The sequence below is a fragment of the Ambystoma mexicanum genome, chromosome 9 (assembly GCF_040938575.1).
Source record: "Ambystoma mexicanum isolate Mex_15411 chromosome 9, UKY_AmexF1_1, whole genome shotgun sequence".
NCBI lineage: Eukaryota > Metazoa > Chordata > Amphibia > Caudata > Ambystomatidae > Ambystoma > Ambystoma mexicanum.
Genome location: NC_090931.1, coordinates 1469002045 through 1469022487, shown reverse-complemented (window position 1 = coordinate 1469022487; position 20443 = coordinate 1469002045). Strand labels below are relative to the sequence as shown.

General features: G+C 47.3%; 1 protein-coding gene across 11 annotated transcripts in view; it reads right to left on the bottom strand.

Moving 5' to 3' along the window:
* Positions 1–20443, bottom strand: part of ATG9A (autophagy related 9A) — a 1030802-nt gene that overhangs the window by 547774 nt on the left and 462585 nt on the right. For all 11 annotated transcript variants that reach the window (XM_069616910.1, XM_069616912.1, XM_069616911.1 and 8 more), the window contains one exon: positions 1885–2633. In XM_069616910.1, coding sequence (XP_069473011.1) covers positions 1885–2633 — 749 coding nt within the window. The remainder of the gene's footprint in view (positions 1–1884; positions 2634–20443) is intronic.

Sequence of the window (20443 nt, the reverse complement as noted above, 5' to 3'; positions counted from 1 at the left end):
TCACTTGTGGAAGCATTCAAATTCAAAAAGCCAGATGTCCACTGACCAAACTCAGTCCAACAAGAAGGAGCCACACTAGACAAGGGTGGCATCTTAAACCCCCATAATGGTGTAAAAGGAAGCAGACAGGTCACAAAGTCTCAGCTCCTTGTCATTTGACCAAGGTCTCATTAGGGTGATCAGGACTGCCTCAGTCCCCATCCCAGGCTTAAAGTTGTGGCACAGCCAGTTTTTCCAGAGGCTTAGCTGCAAAGAGAACCTGGGATACCAGTTGAAAGCAAGTGAGGAGAAAATAATCAAGGATAGTTTTTTAAAGAAGGGCGACTACCAGAATGGACCAAAAGAACAGACTACAAGTGGCAAATTGGGCTTCTAAGACGCATGACCGTATCTCCAGGCTTTATAGAGTGCCCATGAGGCCCATTATGGATATCATAACACTATTGATAAAAGCAAAGGAAAACACTGTAGGAAACCAGGCAATTAAGTAGACCTAGATGAAAACATTTTGATACCAAGTCTAAATAAAATTAGGTCAGTTTCTAGTTGGAAATGTTTAGACAGTTCATTCTACAACATTTACTGACGTAAGATATTTTTTGGGCTGCAGAACCAGAAAGCTGTGTGCGAGCTGTTTGCTTCTGTCCCCAAAATTAGATATGTGAACTAGGTAAAGAGCCTTGAACTTCACTCTCTTCCTAACAGGGAGCCAAAGCAGCAAGACCAAACCTGCTGATATGTGCTGGCTGGCTGTTACATTCTGTACTTTGAAGGAACACCACTGCTTTCTCCTGAATGCCCACATTTGTACGGTTATTGAAATTCAAACATGGTGATGCCTAGGTATTTGTAGCCATGATCTCATGTAAAAAAGAGAAAGGGCAATAGATGTTTCAATTTACGTAGGTCCACACCACTGAGATTTGTGGATTTAGCGACAACCCAGCATCCACTAGGATACCCACATTTCTGGCAGACTACATATGTTCTGGAAATGTGGCAAAAGATTCTGTCCGGTTCTCACATGGACTAGCTGCATCCTTAAAGACCCCAATTTTACTAGGATTTATCTTCAGGAGATCAGATGCTCACAGGTGGGAGAAACAAGAGGATTGATAATGTATGGAGTGTAAAGGCCAACGCACAAGCCTCTACCACTGTAAGACCCAATACACTATCACCACAATAACTCACTTTCATTGGACCAAATAATCTATCACATAACCCCACCATATCATCAAGCAACACTCCACTACTGTAATACCGAATGCATTACCATCACAACAACTTGCTTTCATAAGACCCAATGGATTATCATCTCACTACCCCCACTATCATAGCATTGTTCTGCATTTGTACTTTTTAAGCTCACACTTGTATACCTCAAAGGGGTGATATATAGCCCTGGACATAAATCTGGGTTGGAAGGGATGAGGTTCAAGATCATATATATGAGCGGGAAGAAAGGGATGGCCTTTCTTGAGAGACCCGAGATCAGATGCCTATCAAAAGATAAAAAGCTTCAAATATCTACATCACTCTATAAAAACCTGAAGTTAAATTTATAACTCTGGTACCACTGCCAGACGATATATTTCATAACAAGACCTCACTTAGATTCAACCTAACACATGTACTGTATTATTGCACAACTGCAATAGCATGAAATTTCCTTGCCATCTCATAGTTCCACCATCATAAAAAAAACTTTATCATGCAACCCGCGGCCCCCAAACTTCCATTGCTTGAGATTCTTTAAATGGCCATAGCTCTGAAAATGCACGGCAATCCTGTACCACTTAATGTTACTGCAGCACTGTGAGCATCAGCGGTTCTTTAACACCTCCACAACCTCCCGCCCAGGTTCCCAGTTGCCCTCCTGACCTGCAGACAGTGACGGCCACACCCAGCAGGGTAACTGTGGTCAGCACATGTTCCACAGCCAGCACATCCTCATCATAGATGGTCAGTGAGATGAGCACAGCCAGGATGGATCCGGCAAAGAAAGCCACGTTCTTGGCCACGATAGTCAGCAGTGGAGACATAAAGAGGTTCATGTACTTGGAGGCAGGCTTGTAGCCTTTGCTGAGGCGGGAGTGTAACTCATGGTCCAGTTCGCTGAAATGACGCAAGTAGCAGCGGCCATAGAGTGACCAGCAGCGAGCACCCAGGCTGCCCGGCTCACGCTTAAGCATCTCAGTGTAGCTGAAGAAGGCATAGAGAATCTGCCAAATGAGGATGAGAGGGCAGAGCAGGAGGTTGGCCACGCCGATCCACAGTATGCGGGAGCCAAGCTTTTCGGCCAGCTCCAGTCGGTTGCCCCCCCTCTTGTACTCTCCTTTTAGGCTCCACTCGTTCTGGAAGAGAGACCCTGGCCCCCAGAAGAAGATGAGTTCAAAGTTGTACTTGAGCCCCCGTGTGAGAAAGACAGTGTCCCCAAGCAGTGGTAGCTGGAAGCGTATTGGCAGCAGTGACTTGTTTACCATTGCCACCATGTAGTTCTTGAAGCGCAGGATACGGTGGTAGATGTCCAGCTCGGTCAACTCCTTCTTGTGTATACAAATTTGGTGCTCCTTTTGAATCTCCACGATGCGGGCCTGAACCTCCTGCCATGTGTAATATTGAAGGTCAGACTGTAGGGGAGCAGAGAAACACAAATAAACATCAAAACTACTTATGTTTTTGGATCAACACATCATGCCACATATAATACTGCAGGGAGGACAGAGCAGTGGGATGCATAAAGAAGGAGACACACATCGCAGTCGAGGAAGGTTTAAGTGCTGGATTCTACTCCTGCCACATGTAATACTGCAGGGGAGGAGACACACAGACACATCTGAGTCATGCATGATTTTTGATCATTATTGCAGAAAAGACAGAGGGGTGGCACTAGTAGAGAAAGACACACACATCAGACTCAAAGGAGGATTATGAAGGTTAAGGGAGTGGATGCAGGTTCAGCCACATTTAATACTGCAGGTCAGATTGATGTGGGGCCGAGATACAGATTAGAAGCAGCACACCCACCCAGATGTAATATACTGCAGTAGGTGTTTTGGGGGAGGGGGGGTCAGATAATCGCAAGAGTCTCCAACAACGAGGCCTACATCTTCTGTAAATTGTAAGTCTTCAAGTCAAACTGATAATGAGAGACATCAGAGTGATATACTGTGTGTGGCCTGCATTCATTGACATGTCAATTCTGTAAGTCGAACTTTGCGGAGACAGGGGAGAAATATCAGAGTCGAAGGGAATGAACTTCCCAACCCGTAGAGAAAGAGACAACAAGACAATGGGACCACTCAGGGTTCATGCCCTACTTCCCCTGCCATGTATCATACCGGAGAGGGGAGTACAAATAGAGATAGAGGGTGGGAGCAAAAATACAGAGAGAAAGAGAATGAAAGAGCGAAAGAGAGCAAGGCAGAGAGGACAAATGCACCAGGCCACACAGTGGGTCAGCATCTTCAGAGAAAGCAGTGACGATAGAGAGGGAAATGAATAGAAATTCGAGCCACAGATGTGTGTTCTGGACATCTGCTACATAGACAGTAGTAGTCCAAGTCGGACAAAGGTGGAAGGCGAGTGGTACATATAAGAGCCACACATGTAACTCCTTCCATGTGTAATAATGCAGAAATGACAAAGCAATAGAGAGGGACCCGATAACCGGGTGAATATAAGCTCTAAATACCGAGATATCCACAGTTTACATCATGATACAGGGATAATGTCTATAATTTAAATGTATTTAACCATTTCAGTGGTACGATGCGGCCACATTTCTGCTCCACCTTTGCAACAACATTATGTAGGCGGTTTCCTCCTATACCGTCCATTTCACGCAGACACACTGTACTGTGGGGGATTGATAGTGGTACATTTTAAAAATGACACTGAAGATTTCAAAACTTGTTTTTCTGAACGGAATTGAAAAGCAGGCATGTCCCTTCAATAACTTAAACAATATTTTGCAAAGGGCACTCAAAGGGCCTGAAAAAGTAGTATGTTCTACTTCTATTTACAGACTGCTTCAACCTTCAAAAGGAGGATGGGAATCAATTTTATAAAGTTAGAAACATAATGGATGCACATTTACAGAAATATCACAGACAGCATTTCTTGTAATGATGCAGTCTAGAATTACTGCATTTGTCAACGATAACAACAAGCAGTAACTCTTTTGGAGAAAAATGCACTAACCTCCTAAGGAGGGCTTATGGTGAACCAATAGAACACCAGACACGGAAATATGGTTTCAACACTTTTATCCTTGCCAGCTGCGACTGTGTGCCCTGCCTGATCATTCGGGTGTGTGAGGTGATGACCCTAGGGGCTGCCACCCACTACATAATGGTGGACCCAGGGGAGGTAAAGGGTGGATCCCTTGGTCATCTCCCCTAACCAACACCAGTGTCAGGGGTTCGTCACATGCGCACTAATGTGTCTACTGGCCATGTAAGAGTTAAAGCACAGCATGCTATGAGTAACAGTCAACATGAGGAAAGGTCCAACATACTTCAGCTATTACGCTCCCAAGTACACGCTGAAAAGACTTTCTTAGATGAAGCACTGCGCTGGAAGGAGTAGGAAAGTGAGGCAGAGAACACCACAGGCAGAGGCGTTGCTGGGGGCGGGAGGGATGGAGGGGTTGTAGTTTCGGATAGAAGCTCAGGGGCTACAACCAACAGGCTAGCTAGCCCTGAGTCCCCGACAGTCCCCATATTAGCATAGCCCTGGATCGTTTCCAGACCGAGCAACACCCCTGGCCACAGGCAACCTACCAGAGCAGCGCAGTCTTTGTGCTACAATGCACATGCACTGGAGTGCTCTAGAAAACAAAATGGCAGACCGGCCTGTTAGAGGTTCAGTCATGCTGCATGGAGCACCCACACAAATAACGTTTGTAAAACAGAAGTAATGGAACTATTAGGACATGGCCAGTCTTGGGCTGAGGAAGCCAATAACACACAGATGTCAATCCTTGGGAAAAACACTGCCCAGAGGTGGGACACTGTCATACACTGCATTCAGAGGAAATCCAGAGTGTGGGTGTTTGGAGTAGTGAGAAGAGTGGAGCAGACAGCAGAGACAAGGTGGGGCTAGAGACAAAGATGTTAAACAAGAAGGAGAGGTTGGGATGGAAAGGAGGCTTGGAGGAGGAAAGGAAAACGATAAGGAGCAGGAAGGAGAAGTGAAAATAGCACAGGTCAGCTCTATTTTCAATTTATTTCAGTGCATCAACTCATGTTAAGATCTAGGTGCACCTAAGAAAACGTGCTAATTAAAGCAAACAATTCTGAGCTATTTGTGCCAAAATGTGTTTGTTTTCCTAGTGGGAAAACCCCATGTTAAAAGCTGTTCAACACGTGATTAAAAGAGCTTTTATTTTTTAAATATGAAGAATTCCATAAAACATTTTGAAATTTTCCTGTGCGGACTGTTCATATGTTTTAATTCAATGGTTAAAGAGTTATTAAGAAAAGCTATTTTCTGAAACTCCATAGACAATCACAGTTAGCCTTAACTATGCCATGTGCTAGAGCAATGATATATCTGTATGGTCACACTTAAAAAGAAAAAAGATGTTCCTTTGAAAGTTACTCTGTGGGCAGAACATTTAAAATAAACACTATCACGCAGCGAAACAAAATGAATGTCATTTGACAAAGTAAAAAAGAATGTGAAAATACAGATAAATAGTCTAACAGTCACCTTACATGAATGGAATAAATGTATTTTCTTGTCTTTTAATTAGAATAACTAAAGGACAAAGACAAAGATCGCTGCCCCTTTCGGTCTTTTCGCGGTTCTTCCGTGAGACATAGGGGGATAGAACAGGCCGTCATATAGTCAAAGAACGCAAAACAGTGTGCATCAGGCCAACAAATATCATCAATCCACTACCAAATACAGCTCTCAAAGGGGCAGGCATGTTTTGGGCCACTCGATAGCCTAGTCGAAACAGACCCGACAATCCATACTCGCCCCTTCCACACCTCATCCCGGTGTGAGGGAGGATAAGCCAACACTTTCAACGTTGACATAACATTACATCGGACAAGTGGGTGTTACAAGTCATACGAGAGGGACACACGATTGAGTTCTTAGACCGACCTCCTTCTCTCCCACGCAAAATACATTTGTTGAAACATCTAAAAGTGGAAATTTGCAAGCTGTTGCGAAAAGCGGCTATAGAATCAGTACCAGTCAACTAAAGAGGAAAAGGTTTCTACTCTCGCTTTTTCCAAGTCAAGAAAAAGAATGGCCAGTGGGGACCAATATTAGACTTAAGGGTCCTCAACAAGTTTGTCAAGCGCATCAAGTACAAGATGACATCCCTTCAAAATGTGCTACCATGGCTAAACAAGAATGACTTTCTAGCAACCTTGGATTTGGAAGACGCGTACTTCCATATCCCCATCCACCCGGCACACAGAAGGTTCCTCGGATTCGCAGTGGAAATGCACATTTTCAATTCTGCGTACTCCCTTTCGGCCTAAAGTCGGCACCGAGGGTCTTCACCAAATGCCTGGCTCCAGTGGCTGCAAATTTAAGACGCACAGGAACAGAAGTCTTTCCCTACTTAGACGACTGGCTAGTAAAAGCACACTTGTACAAGCTCGCCACAATTTTAGTCGCAAAGATAAGTCTACTCAAACCTCTGGGTTCTTCCATCAACGAAACCAAGCCCTGCCCAGTACCAGCCAAAACAGCACTCTTCCTAGGAGCAGAACTAAATACCTCCATCCCCAGAGTGCGGCACTCGGCAGACAGAACATCTGCCATGTTAAAGCTAATCTCGTGTTTTCTCAGAAAGATCACAACCACGGTACGTTTCTTCAAGTCACTTCTGGGCATGATGTCCTCGTGTATATTCCTCATACCCAACTGCAGACTAAGGATGAGACCAATACAGGAGACCTTAAACCACCAATGGGCTCAAAACTGCGGGTTGTGGGACGATGTCGTCCAACTTCCACCAGCTTTTCAGAGCTTTTCACAAAGCGCTTCACTGGTGGGGAAATCCACAAAATCTGACAGAAGGGATGCCGTTTCAGACACCCACGTCTACACTTGTTCTCAGGACAGACACATCCCCATTTGGCTGGGGAGCACACCTAGCAGAACTTCAAACAAAGGGCATATGGTCAACCCAAGAGTCTAGATTACACATCAACGTCCTGGATACCAGGATACACAATACAGACAGACAAAACAACCTCCATGCATTATACCAACAAGCAGGGCGGTACCAGATCAGAGATCCTATCCAGAGAAGCACAAAAACTCTGGTCATGGGCATTACAGCACAAGGTCCAGTTGAAAGCAGAGCACCTGCCAGGAATACAAAATGTCCTAGCAGACAAATTAAGCAGAGAGTACTCGACATCCCACGAGTGACAATTAGACGAGGAAGAAGCTCAACGGATCTTCCGCATTTGGGGACATCCAGAGATCGATCTCTTTGCCACCAGCTGCAACTCAAAATGCCCCCTCTTCGCCTTGAGGTACCCAGAGACTCTAACTGGACGCAGTCTCAATACCTTGGACGGGCTGGTTCCTGTACACATTCCCACCAACGCCGTTGAACGCGCTAATGCTGCGCAGGATGAAAGAGCAACCATGTCAGATGATACTCATTGCTCCAGAGTGGGCTCGGCAGATTTGGTACCCGACACTCCTACTCCTCTCCCAGGAGTCACCCATTCACCTCAGAGTGCATCAACGATTGACATAGCAGAACCGCAAGGTTCTCCACCACGACCCAGTGAGCCTGTCGCTCAAAGCATGCTTCCTGAACAGGTAAAACTAGCTAACCTTACATTACCTTAGGAATGTTGGGACATTATTAGAGTGTCTAGGGCACAGTCCACCCGGACCACATATGTCAGAAAGTGGAAACGCTTCACTACTTGGTGTGAAACCTCACACATAGGCCCGCTTACAGCATCAGTGGAGCAAGTGTTACCATATTTGCTCCAAACCTCCATAAAAGTTCACCTGTCAGCTGCATCAGCCTACACAAACCCCAATCAAGCTTCATTACTTACTAACCCAGCGGTCAAGATCTTCCTCAAGGGTTTACTACGTACCTTCCCGCCAACGCCGGAACCGGTACCCGCTTGGAGCCTAAACACAGTTTTGTCTGCACTCATGGAGGCATCCTATGAGCCCATCCATAAAAGTGACCTAAAATTCCTATCCTGGAAGGTTGCGTTTTTAATAGCCATCTTTTACCATATTCCAGAAGGACTGCGTCATTCTAAAAACAACTCCTCGTTTCTTACCTAAGGTGGTCTCTGAAATGACACTCTTAGAACGTATTGTACTACCTACATTATTCAGCAACCACACCTCAATGACAGAAGGCGCACTACACTCCTTAGATGTTGCGCGAGTCCTCAAATTCTATATACAAAGAACCAAAGAGTTTCGTACCTCTACACGACTTTTCGTGGCGTTCACAGGTCGCAGTAAGGGACAATGCATCTCCAAACAAAGTCTCTCACGCTGGGTGGCAAATTGCATCAGTCACTGTCATCAATACAAGGTTTACCCGCTTCCGGTGCCTCCTACGTCTCACTCTACCAGAGGTAGAGCAAATTCTGTCGCTTTCCATGCAGGAGTAGCGATAAAGGACATATGTAGAGCAGCTACCTGGAGCACGCTACAAACATTCGCCAAGCATTACTGCTTAACAGAAGACACCAACAGGGAATCATCGATTGGACAGGCGGTCCTCCACCACCTGTTTGTTTAAGGTAGGAGCAGCCTATTTCTCTCTCCTTCCCTAGGTATATGTGGCTTATTTGAAGTTGCTATACTCATGGATGCTGAAGTTAAACTTCAGGATGTAACCACTGTGGCATGCTTAACTGCTTGGTATTCTATTCAAGCATGTGAATCTATGAAAGAGCCAATGCTGGAGAAGTCTTAGTTACTTACCTGTAAATGTATTTCTCCAGCATTGGTATCTTTCATAGATTCACATGTGCCCACCCGCCTCCCCTGAGAGGCTGCTCCAAGGCTCACCAGTCATCATTTATGTGGTCTATATACGGCTCAAAATCTGAAGATGGCTGCGTGGGGTGGAGCCTAAGCCCCGCCACCTCATTAGTTGGGGTCATAATGGACCAAAGTGAGGTGGAGGGACTACACAATTGAATGTCTTATTAGGCATAATGTGCAATCCCTATTGCCTTTTTTTATGTGAAATATCATATGGGATACATTACTCACCGTAATCGTATTTCTGATGCTTGTATCTGCTTAGATTCACATGCTGTGCATAGGCCGACATCTAGTGGAAGCTGCGGAGTATTACAGTTTGTTTTTCGAAACTCGAAAATGGGCGTCGACACAGGCGTGCCAGTAATACTATCCCTGGTGTGACGTCCACTGTACCCAAGATCCCTCACGCGTCTAGGATCCTCAGATTGTATTTTTTCTGACATGAGGAAGCATGAGGAGTAGCGTGAGTACAGATAATCCAAGCAGATAGACAGAAAGGTAAGACTACAAGCAATCATGCGCCTTCTCTCGGAGGGGAGGAAGGGTGGGTCGCATGTGAATCTAAGCAGATACAAGCATCAGAAATACGATTACGGTGAGTAATGTATCCCTTCTGAGGCTTGTGGAATCTGCTTAGATCACATGCTGTGCATAGATTAGCGAGCAGTACCAGAAGAAGGAGGTGGGATGTGAGAAGGGTCATGAGCAAACAGGTGTCTTAGAACCGCTTGTCCCACTTGTGTATCTGTCTTGGAATGAGTGTCAATGCAGTAATGCTGAGTAAAAGTGTGAATAGAGCTCCAAGTAGCTGCTTTGCAAATGGTGTCGAGGGGAACATTTGCAATGAAAGCCAGAGTGGCCCCAATGCCTCTAGTAGAATGGGCCCTTGGCGTAAAAGGCAGAGTTTTTTCAGAAAGAGAGTAACACAGCTGTATACAGTTGATAATCCACTTCGAGATCGCGCCTTTAGAGACGCGATCCCCTTCTCTGCCTGTAGCTACGGAGACAAACAGTTGATCTGTTTTCCTTAGCGGTCTGGTTTTATTTACATAGTAGAGGACCGCCCTACGCACATCAAGGGTGTGTAGTTTCACCTCAGCTGAGCTTTGCGGGTTCTGGAAGAAAGCCGGAAGCTCGATGGACTGGTTTACATGGAACCTAGATATAAATTTAGGTGAGAACCTAGGGTGTGTGCGTAAAACCAGTTTGTCTTTGTGGATAGTAAAGAAAGGATCCTGCACTGACAGAGCCTGAATTTCACTGACCCTTCTTATAGAGGTAATGGCTACTAAGAAGGCCGTTTTATAAGTCAGGTGTTTGAGACTACTTTTATGCATGGGTTCGAAAGGGGGGCCCATGAGCTTAGCTAGCACCACATTGAGGTCCCATCCTGGCGGTGGGTTCGAAATAGGAGGGTGAAGTCTCTTTACTCCTTCCATGAAGGCTTTAACTACTGGTACTTTCCACCACGATACTTTGTTATGGGATGTGGTGTAAGCCGACAGGGCTGCCAGGTGTACCTTCAGAGAGTTAAAAACCAAACCTGCGTCCAGCAGGTGGAGCATGTATGTTACAACGTTGGAAGGAGTGCAATCAACTGGGTTGATTTGTTTATTCTGGCACCAAATAACGAATCTCTTCCACTTGTCAAAGTAACAGTGCCTTGTGTTTGGTTTCCTGGATTCTTTTAGGATGTCCATACACCTCTGTGGTAAATTGAGATGCCCAAACTCTATGACCTCAGGAGCCATGCTGCCAGGTTCATTGAGTTGGGTTCCTGGTGCACTGTTTGACCTTGTTGCTGGGACAGTAGGTTGTACCAGGCTGGGAGTTTGATGGGCTCGCACACCGCCATCCTGCGTAGGTGTGGAAACCATGGTTGTCTCGTCCACATGGGAGCAACTAGGATGAGCGTCATCGATTCCTTGTTCATCTTGTACACCACCTTCCTGATGAGAGGAGTTGGTGGAAAAGCGTACGCAAACATCCCTGACCAGTTCATCCACAGGGCGTTCCCTTGGGAGTCTGGCTGGGGGAACCTGGATGCAAATCCTGGGCATTGTTTGTTTTCGCTTGTGGCGAATAGGTCTATAGTGGGGAAACCCCACTGAGAGAAGAGATCTTCTACGATATCTCTGTGAAGGACCCATTCGTGTTCTTCTGGGAGGGAGTCTCTGCTTAGGGCATCCGCTAGGGAATTGAGCTCCCCTGGAACATGTTGTGATGACAGGAAGATGTTCCGTCTGAGTGCCCATATCCAGATTTTCTGGGCAAGCTTGGACAGATTTGGCGAACGAGTCCCTCCTTGTTTGTTCAGATAGAACATGGCTGTCGTGCTGTCCGTCCGGATCTGCACCGACAAGTTTAGCAGATGGGGCTCGAACGCCCGAAGCGCTCGGAATACTGCCAGAAGCTCTAGCAGGTTGATGTGGTTCTTGGCTACTGAGTGAGACCAGAGACCTTGAGCTGTGTGGTGGAGATGGTGAGCTCCCCACCCAGTCAGGCATGCATCTGTAGTCACCACTGCCTGTACTTCGGGATCGTAAAAGGGTTTTCCCCTTGCAAGATTTTCTCTTGTCCACCAGTGTAAGCTCTGTACGAGTGTTGGCGAAACGACCACTAGATCGTCCCACTGACCACTTGCCTGAGACCACTGATTCGCCAACCATTCCTGCATGGGACGCATGCGCAGACGCGCGTGGGGGACCAGGTAAATGCATGACGCCATCATGCCCAGTAACCGCATTGCTTTGCGTACCGTTATTTGTTGACCTGACTGATAATGTGGAATTTGCAGTAGTATATTCCGAATTCTCTCTTCCGAAGGGAAGGTCAACCCTTTCTGAGTATCTAGGATAGCTCCTAGGAACTGTTTTGAGGTGCTTGGCACCAGACTTGACTTCTTCTCGTTGATAGAGAAGCCTAATTCGTGGAGGAGGTCGATAGTCCTCTGAATGTTTGACCTGCAAATCCTGGGGTTTCCCCCGTTATGAGCCAGTCGTCCAGATAAGGGTACACTGGGATTGCCTCCCTGCGTAGGTGTGCAGCTGCCACCGCCAGTACCTTGGTGAATACCCTTGGTGCTGAAGCTATCCCGAAGGGCAGTACCTTGAATTGGTAGTGGCGACTGTCCATCTTGAAGCGCAAGTATTTTCTGTGCGCTGGGAGCATGGAAATATGAAAATAAGCATCTTTCATATCCAAGGTTGCCATGTAATCCCCCTTTTTTAGGAGGGGGATTACCTTTTGTAGCGTGGTCATACGGAATTTTTGGGGCTTGACATACTTGTTGGCAGGCCGTAAGTCCAATACTGGGCGCATTGTCAAATATTTCTTTGGCACAAGGAAGTAAGTTGAATAGATACCCTTGTTTACCTGGTGTCCTGGGACGAGTTCTATCGCGTCCTTTTCTAGCAGAATGGCGATCTCCTCGAGAAGGATCTTCTGATGTTCTAAGGAGTGTATTCTTTGTCGTGGAGGGTGGTTCCGGGGACGCTGCAGTAATTCTATACAATATCCTGTGGACACTGTTGACAGCACCCATCTGTCTGAGGTGATCCCTTCCCAAGCCTGGGTGAAGTTGGAAATGCGTCCCCCTACTGGGGTTGCGTGAGAAGGGACCCTGAATGAGCGTCACTGCTTTGGTGGAGGCGTGCCACCTCCCTTGTTGGGGCTGCCTCTGCCTCTTCCACGACCTCTCTTGTTACCCCTGCCGTAATTTTGGGTAGACTGCTGGTTGTTGTTCCATTGTGTACCCTGTCCTTGGGCATAGTTGCCTCTTTGTGAATTTTGGCCGCGTGGGCGACGAAAATTACTGTTCCCCCTCTGGTTAGGGGGTTTGTTGGTAAGCTGGCCAAGGGATTTGAGAGTCTCGTATTCGTCCTTGGCATTCTTAAGTGCGTCTTCGACCGCTTTCCCAAACAATAGATCGGGTTCCACCGGCTTGTCTATTAATGAAGCCTGGGTTTCTGTTTTGAACCCCGACTGCCGTAACCACGCATGTCTCTTGATAACAGTACCTTCTGGTATCAATCTTCCTGCGTTGTCCGCGGCGTCGAAAGTTGCTTTTAATATGCAACCAGACACGGCTCTCCCTTCTGCCGAGATCCGAGCCAACTGGCCCTTTAACGGTTCAGGAGCAGAGGCTATGAGCGCCGCGACCTCTTCCCATTGATGGCAGTTGTAACTTGCCAACAGGGTGGTGGAGTTTGCAATCCTTGCTTGGTAGGCAGACGTTGAGGCTACCTTCCTGCCAAACCCGTACAGTCTTTTGCTCTCCTTGTCGGGAGGAGCTTCTGACGACGATAAGGGTGTCCCAGCCCTCTTCCGAGTGTTCGTAACCACTAGGGAGTCTGGTTTAAGATATCCTCTTATATAAAGAGGGTCAGACTGGGCTGCCCGAAAAAGTTTTTCGACTCTGGGGTGGACGGCTCTGGTGAGGTTAGGATTCACCAGGGATGGATCTATTCTACGTTGGATGGATTTAAGGATAGGGATGGTCTGAGCGACCGGCCTCCTCTCTCCCACCAACTCTTCTGCGAAGTCCCTTTCCTCCTGTACACCGTGGGTGTCGATGTGAAAATGTTCTGCTGCGCGAGCGAGAACTTCATTAAGGAGGGGCTGGTTATCAACTGGCGAGTCGGTAACTGGGGCTTCGCTCTCTACCGGGGAATCTACTCTGTAAATTTCCTGCTCATCTTCTACCTCCTCCAGGTCCTCATCCTCCGCATAGTTTTCAGTCCCGGTTTGTTCCTCCATAATTTTAAACTCCTGGTCCCCTTCAGGGAAAGGCTGTCCTTGGTATCTGGGGTGTGGAGTAGAGTATGGAGTAGAGTAAGGCTGCACCTCGAAGGGTTCAGGTCTTTCGAACCGGGCCTTTTTACTTAGGGGGATAGGATCAGAGGAGCCTGAGGGTGTGGCCCCTTGAGGGTAATACGAAAGGAAATGTTCTGGGTTTTTGTCATAAAAATCAGCTAAGGAAGACATCCTTGACATGACCCTGTCTATGTCTTCACTGGACCATTCTTTGGAACAGGGTATGACTTTAGTAGGCAACTTAGAGGACTTATCAAGGGTACCCTTGCTGGATGTTGATGTCCCAGTAGATTTGTGTTTGTCTGTCTGCTTAGGGTGGAAGGATGGTCTTACAGGAGTGGAAGGCTGTGCTTTCCGCTGTTTCCCCCCCTCCCCGTGCGTGGAAAAATGTTTTCCCTGCCCCTTGGAGGCCCCAGAGACTTTCGACGCCTGGCGTCGAGGGTCGGGAGAGGTATCTGTGTGTTTCGAGCGTGGGGCCTCGCTGGTGTTAACTGCGGCCTCGGTCTCCTGGAGCGCGGCCTGGGGGTGGAAGTCGTCTTCGTCTTCCGACGATCGAACTTCCGTTAATCTAGGGAGCGAGGCACTCTTGGCAAGAGTGGATGATTGCCTTGCGTCATGAGGCGATCTCGATCGAGAGCGCCCAGAGGACACCGAGTCGGACCGTTCTATCTGTGCCTCTTTCCGAGAAGTCGACGTCGTCGAGGTTCGGTTGGACTTAGTGTGCTTAGTGTGTGTTGGGTGTGTAGCGCTTGCGTCGCCGGGGGTCTTCCCCATAGCCGCCCTGCCGGACAACCTTCCGAGGTCGGGGACCTGCGCTCGGCAGTCTTTCGACGCCGTAATGCCCTCGCCGTCCGAAAGTACGGCGTCGCTGCCATCGCTGAAGGTGCCCTCCGCTGCCATGGCCGCCTGCCTGGCGTGGTGGGCCCAACGCTTTGTCGAACAGTCCTTAAGTGTCTTAGGCTTAAACCTACTACACGCTCTGCAGTTCGCTTCGGGGTGGTCCCTCGGCAAGCAGAGATTGCACGTGGCGTGCCTGTCGACCCAAGGGTATTTGCGGTTGCACTTGGGGCAGAATTGGAAAGGGGTACCCTCCATACGCACCTTGAGGCAGCGAGCTGGTTAGTGTAGGAAATATATAAGGTGTACCTATATACCAAGAGTGAAGAGTATGTACCACCCCCCACTCTCCCTACTTGCAGGGCCGAGGCCAGCGGCCTACTAGGCCCGGGCCGAGGCCAGCGGCCTTCCGAGGCCCAGATCCGTCGTGCAGCAGCCGACGGTCGATGTCTTCTCCAGCCGTCGTCGAGTGTCGACGTTGGGGTGGGGAAGGATGTCAATAAATAATTTTAAACTTCAATAATTAGCAAAAGTATGGCTAAGGCCAGGGGACTCCGCAAGATACTTCCGACCAGTATGGCGGAAAAAAACAATCTGAGGATCCTAGACGCGTGAGGGATCTTGGGTACAGTGGACGTCACACCAGGGATAGTATTACTGGCACGCCTGTGTCGACGCCCATTTTCGAGTTTCGAAAAACAAACTGTAATACTCCGCAGCTTCCACTAGATGTCGGCCTATGCACAGCATGTGATCTAAGCAGATTCCACAAGCCTCAGAAATATAATTATTTTTAAATCACAGAGGATTCCCCGTCTGGCAGGGAATATTCAAGCATGTGAATCTATGAAAGATACCAATGCTGGAGAAATACAGTTACATATAAGTAACTAAGACGTACCTTGCACTCTTTACACCTTCCTTCACTCTCCAGGTCTTTCCAATCTCTGATGCCTTCAATTCCATTCTCTTGTATCCTTCCTCCACTCTCCCATTCACTATCCGCTCGCTTCCACGCTGTCTCCTTATCCCCACACTTTAGCGTGAGGTTTACCCCTTTTATAACCGTGTCTAATTGGGGACTGAGATAATGAGAATTTCAGCGAAGACACAAATGTAGGATACTTGACCTTCTTGATTGGATGACTGTCCTAAATCCTGCTTCCAAACCATGTGTGGTTGTGAATGTTTGATTCACTAATGGTTGGCCCGTGGCACTGCATGCTATAAAAATAGGGGCAGCCAACTTGGAATCAGGCGGCCCTGCCATGGCAACCTACTGATTCCTCCATGGTCCTCTCCTGCCAGGTTCTGTGTCATTGGTCTTTCCCAGACTGCTGTCTGTGGGTGTTTGTGGCATTTTTTGAACTTCCGTCAACTGCTCTTGGCTAGTGAAATCTTGTAGGCTCTGCACTATGCTTGTGTATCTGTCTCTCTACTCTGAAGCTGTTGTGCACACAATGGAAGTCCATCACTGTTTAAATACATTTCAGAAATGTATTTTGCGTATATGTAGGTGGCTAGGCTTCAGAAATGAGAAAGAGACCCTGGGGGAACCTCCACATTCCCCTTCCAGTATCAGCATTGTGAAGAGGCCCACAAGTTCCCTTATCACCCCACTTCCCAGTCTCAGGGATGAGACCGTCAAACCTTGCAAATCTTAGGACTTTCAGCACTTCTCAATCATCTCAGCTCTCTCACCTCTTGAAATTGTATCATCTATTGTAATACCAGCCGTCTGTTTTAAGTGCGTTCTCCTGTTCTTGTTCTCGCTCTCCTGGTGTCTTGGTCTCTCTGCCTGTTCTGGGTACCTTCCAAACTAGCTTTGGTTTGATTAAGCCTTTTATAGGTGTCTGTGTGGCTAGATTTCACTAACAAAGCTTGGTATTGGTTATGCTCTCAAACTTTCTTTTTGCCGCTGTGGTTTGCTTACATGCACAATGAAGCTATTCAAATCACCTGATAGCCCAACGAGTGGCGCTGAGACTCGGCTCCTCCTGAGATGCAGGGGGAGGAAGAGTCTGCAAAGCCTAAACCTTTCCACCTCCACCTGCAGCTCATGGAACTGGCCTTAGGTCCCTGGTAGAACAGCTTCCCAACTCCTTTAAGTCCTCATCAGTTATTGCAACAGGCGACAGGTCGGCACACAGACATTGGGGGTCATTATGAGTAGGACGGTATCCCGGCGGTAAATCTGCTGGAGTACTGTCCAGCGCAATTACCATTACTGCCACTTGGTCTGACGGTATTACCGCCGGATTACAAGTGGCAGTGTAAGTCCCCATTTTTTGGAGTCCATGGACTCAATGGTGTATTTTTGGCACAATTACTGCAGTGATAATTATGCTGTGGTAATTGTGCCGAAATGGTCAGAAAGTCAATGGATTTACCTCCAGCTCATAGCTGGAGATAAATCCTCCAGCTTTCCGCCCAACTCATAGTTGGGCAGTGCGAAAAGGCGGCGGTAACGGTATTACCGCTGTATTATTACTGCACCACCCAACTTGTGATGAGGCCCTTTGTCACATGTGCCTGGCCATAGTCTGTGTCCAAGTGAGGTAACCAAAGGTGGAACTAAGCTTTTCCCACTGCCTCTTGTACCGGCAAACTATTTTAACAATATGCATCCAGTTACATGTGATTTTACTGACCACAATTACAGAGTGGTACATTTAATCACAGGCAAAACACTTATTTCTTTTTTTTTATTGGGGGGAGGGGGTGGTCCCCTGCTCAAGCCCCCTGATATTCTACCCTTACAACGCCACGCAACCCCATTTTAACCCCTTACCCCACTTCACTTTATATACTTATTTAATCTTTTCTGTGTTTTTCAGTGTTATTGTCCTCTCTGTTATGTACCACTCTGTAATGTTTGCAATAAAATGACTGGATACCTGTGAATCCTATCGTGGCCTATCATTGCAATGTACTGCGGGGAACGTGCAGAATGAAATACTCCTATTGTGATGGGCGAGACTGCTTTGTGTGCATGTGCAGCTGTGACTGTGCTTGGCGACTTCGTAGCAGTGTAGGAAGAGCGTGAACCTGTTTTAACTTGCTTCCATCTGCAGCTACTGTGCACAGACTCCCTGCCATTGTATTCCTTTGTCTGTGAAGGCTCCAGCTGCTGCTGTTGCTCTGAGGGAGCAGCCCACTCACCTGCTCTTCCTCAGAGCCTACTTTTTTTAAAACATTTTTTTAAATATAACCTTTCATTCTTTTAAGTGAGAACATTACCAAAAACAAATCAAATGTCAGTGCTTGATTGGACAAATCGAAGGATACTACACAAATCCATAACATAATAGGGAGCAGGGGGCCCAGTGGAATAACAGATTAGCTCAGGGGAAGCAAAATACTCCTCATCCCTCCCCTCACCGACCTCCCCCATACCTTCTGAAATGTTTGGGGACAGCCTCTTGCATTGTTAACCCTTTCCTCCAGGGACAAACAACAGTCCAGCTCAGCAGTCCATTGGCTGAGTAGCGGTTGTTTCGCTGAACCCGATATCATTGCAATAGTCCTCTTTCTCAGCCCCATTGTCAAAGCCAGGAATACCTTTTCGTACTTCGTGAACCCTGCTTTTCCCCAAATCCCCAAGAGTGCGAGCTTTGAGTCGAGGCGCACCGGAAAACCCAGTATCGTAGTCAGCTTCCAAACACATTTCCCCCAAAACACTTGAATGTGTGTACAGCTCCACATGTGATAAAAGGTTCCCCCCTTCCGCCGGCATCGCAGGCAGAGATCATCATTCGCCACACCCCACCGTCCCAGTGCTGCCCTAGAGTAATACACCCAGTGAAGTATTTTATATTGCATCAGGCGGATCCTGGACGAAATGTCTAACTCCCAAGGGAACATGAGCTCCTCCACCCATTGTTCAGGCTCCAAGGATCCCACAACCCCCTTCCATCTATCCTGGAGTCGGCTCAGTTCTGTGGTTCCAAATGCGGTGATACCCTCAGGGAGGAGATTGGCCTCGAGGAGCGAACACTTCGGAATCTCGTACAAGGAGGGGAACTGAGATCCCATGGCGTGGGCCAATTGGTTATACCCAAACTGTTCCCCATCTGGCAATCCATATATCCTGCAACTTCGCAAACGGGTGAAGTCGACCCTCCTGTACCACATCAGCCAGGACCTGGATCCCCTTTGCCTCCCAACCTCCGAAGCGTCCCATCTTAAGCAGTTCAGGTAGGTGTGCGCTGTGCCAAAGGGGTTGGTCTCGGGTCGGCCTGTCCCCCCTCGGATCCTACTTTGCAGTGTCCTTTCCAGTTCTCCCAGACACGCAGGATTTGGCCACACCCCACTGGCTCAACCCTCGGCCTCCAGACCTAATAACATCTCGTCCGGGGCAAAGCCCCGGGCAAAGTCACTTGCTGCTGTCTGCAGCTTTCCACTGATGGCCGCTTTAGTCATTAACTCTTTCTTCTTTGGTTTTCCTTTTGATGTTATGTCTTTTCTCTTGTTTTCTTTCCGGCGTCACTTTGCTCAGCAGTCCATAGTCAGCCCTACTTTGACCTCACTAGCGCCTCCAGTTACTTCACTCACTGGTTGGTCATTTTCTAACAACCTGACAAAAATATGACACTAGACAAACTACTCCCCGGCATCATGCCCACTTTGAACGCTCTACCTTACAACCTTAACCCGAACGACTTAGTGGAAGAATTCAATAATGATATCCCTCCGCTTAAGCTCAGAAATAGCAAACCACAGAGCCACCTGAATAACTGGTTCACCCCTCTCCTAAAAAATCTTAGACTAGAAAAAAGGATGTGGGAAAATACGTGGAAAGCTCACCCCACTCCAGAAAATAAACTGAAATTAATCAACATCTCATCTCAATATAAAAAAGAAATCATCTCAGCTAAACAAGAGACCTACAACAACAGAATTACACAAGCCAACTCAAGTACAAAAGAATTGTTCTCCATACTTAGAGAACTGGAAAACCCCATAAAGCCTCAAGATAACTGCCTCAAAGATAAAAAAAATGGTGCTCTGAAATCCAGTATGCATTATCCAACAAAGTCCTAAACCTTCAAAAGAAAATAGAACTAAAACGAGAGACCTTAGCCTCTGCCACATTACCCCCTACTAAGACGCTCTCCAACCCTAAACTTACCACCCAATTCCACTTCTCCAAAGTCTCTATATTAGAGGTGGAGAAAGTAATACTCGGCCTAAAACCGTCCAACTGCAAAGGAGACCTCGGCCCAGCACAACTCATCAAAGATGCTGCACGAGATCACCTAGATACAGCAGCACACTTCTCCACTGAGGCTATAGTGTGGATCCAATCATTCCTTAGTGACCGTACCATGAGGGTCGTCTCTCCTATAGCAGCTGCAGACCCCATCCCCATCACCTGTGGCGTGCCACAGGGATCTTGCATTTCACCAACGCTATATAACATTTTCCCTAAGCCCCTGTTTGATGACTTGGATCATCTGGGTATCACGTATACTAACTACGCTGACGATAACCAGATCCTCCTCCCACTCACAGGGGATTACGAAAAGGATTTAGCACTGGTGAACAAAATTTACAGTATCGTTCAGGCATGGATGGCAACCCATGACTTATGCCTGAACGATGATAAAACTGAGCTTCTTATCCTAGGTACCGCTGCCCTCATTAATAAACTAAGTACAAACTACTCCTCCTTTATCATCGATGAGAACTGTATACAACTACCCAAAGAAGTAAAAACGTTAGGTATGTACCTTGACTCTACCTTGTCATTCTCCAAACAGGTAAATTCCCT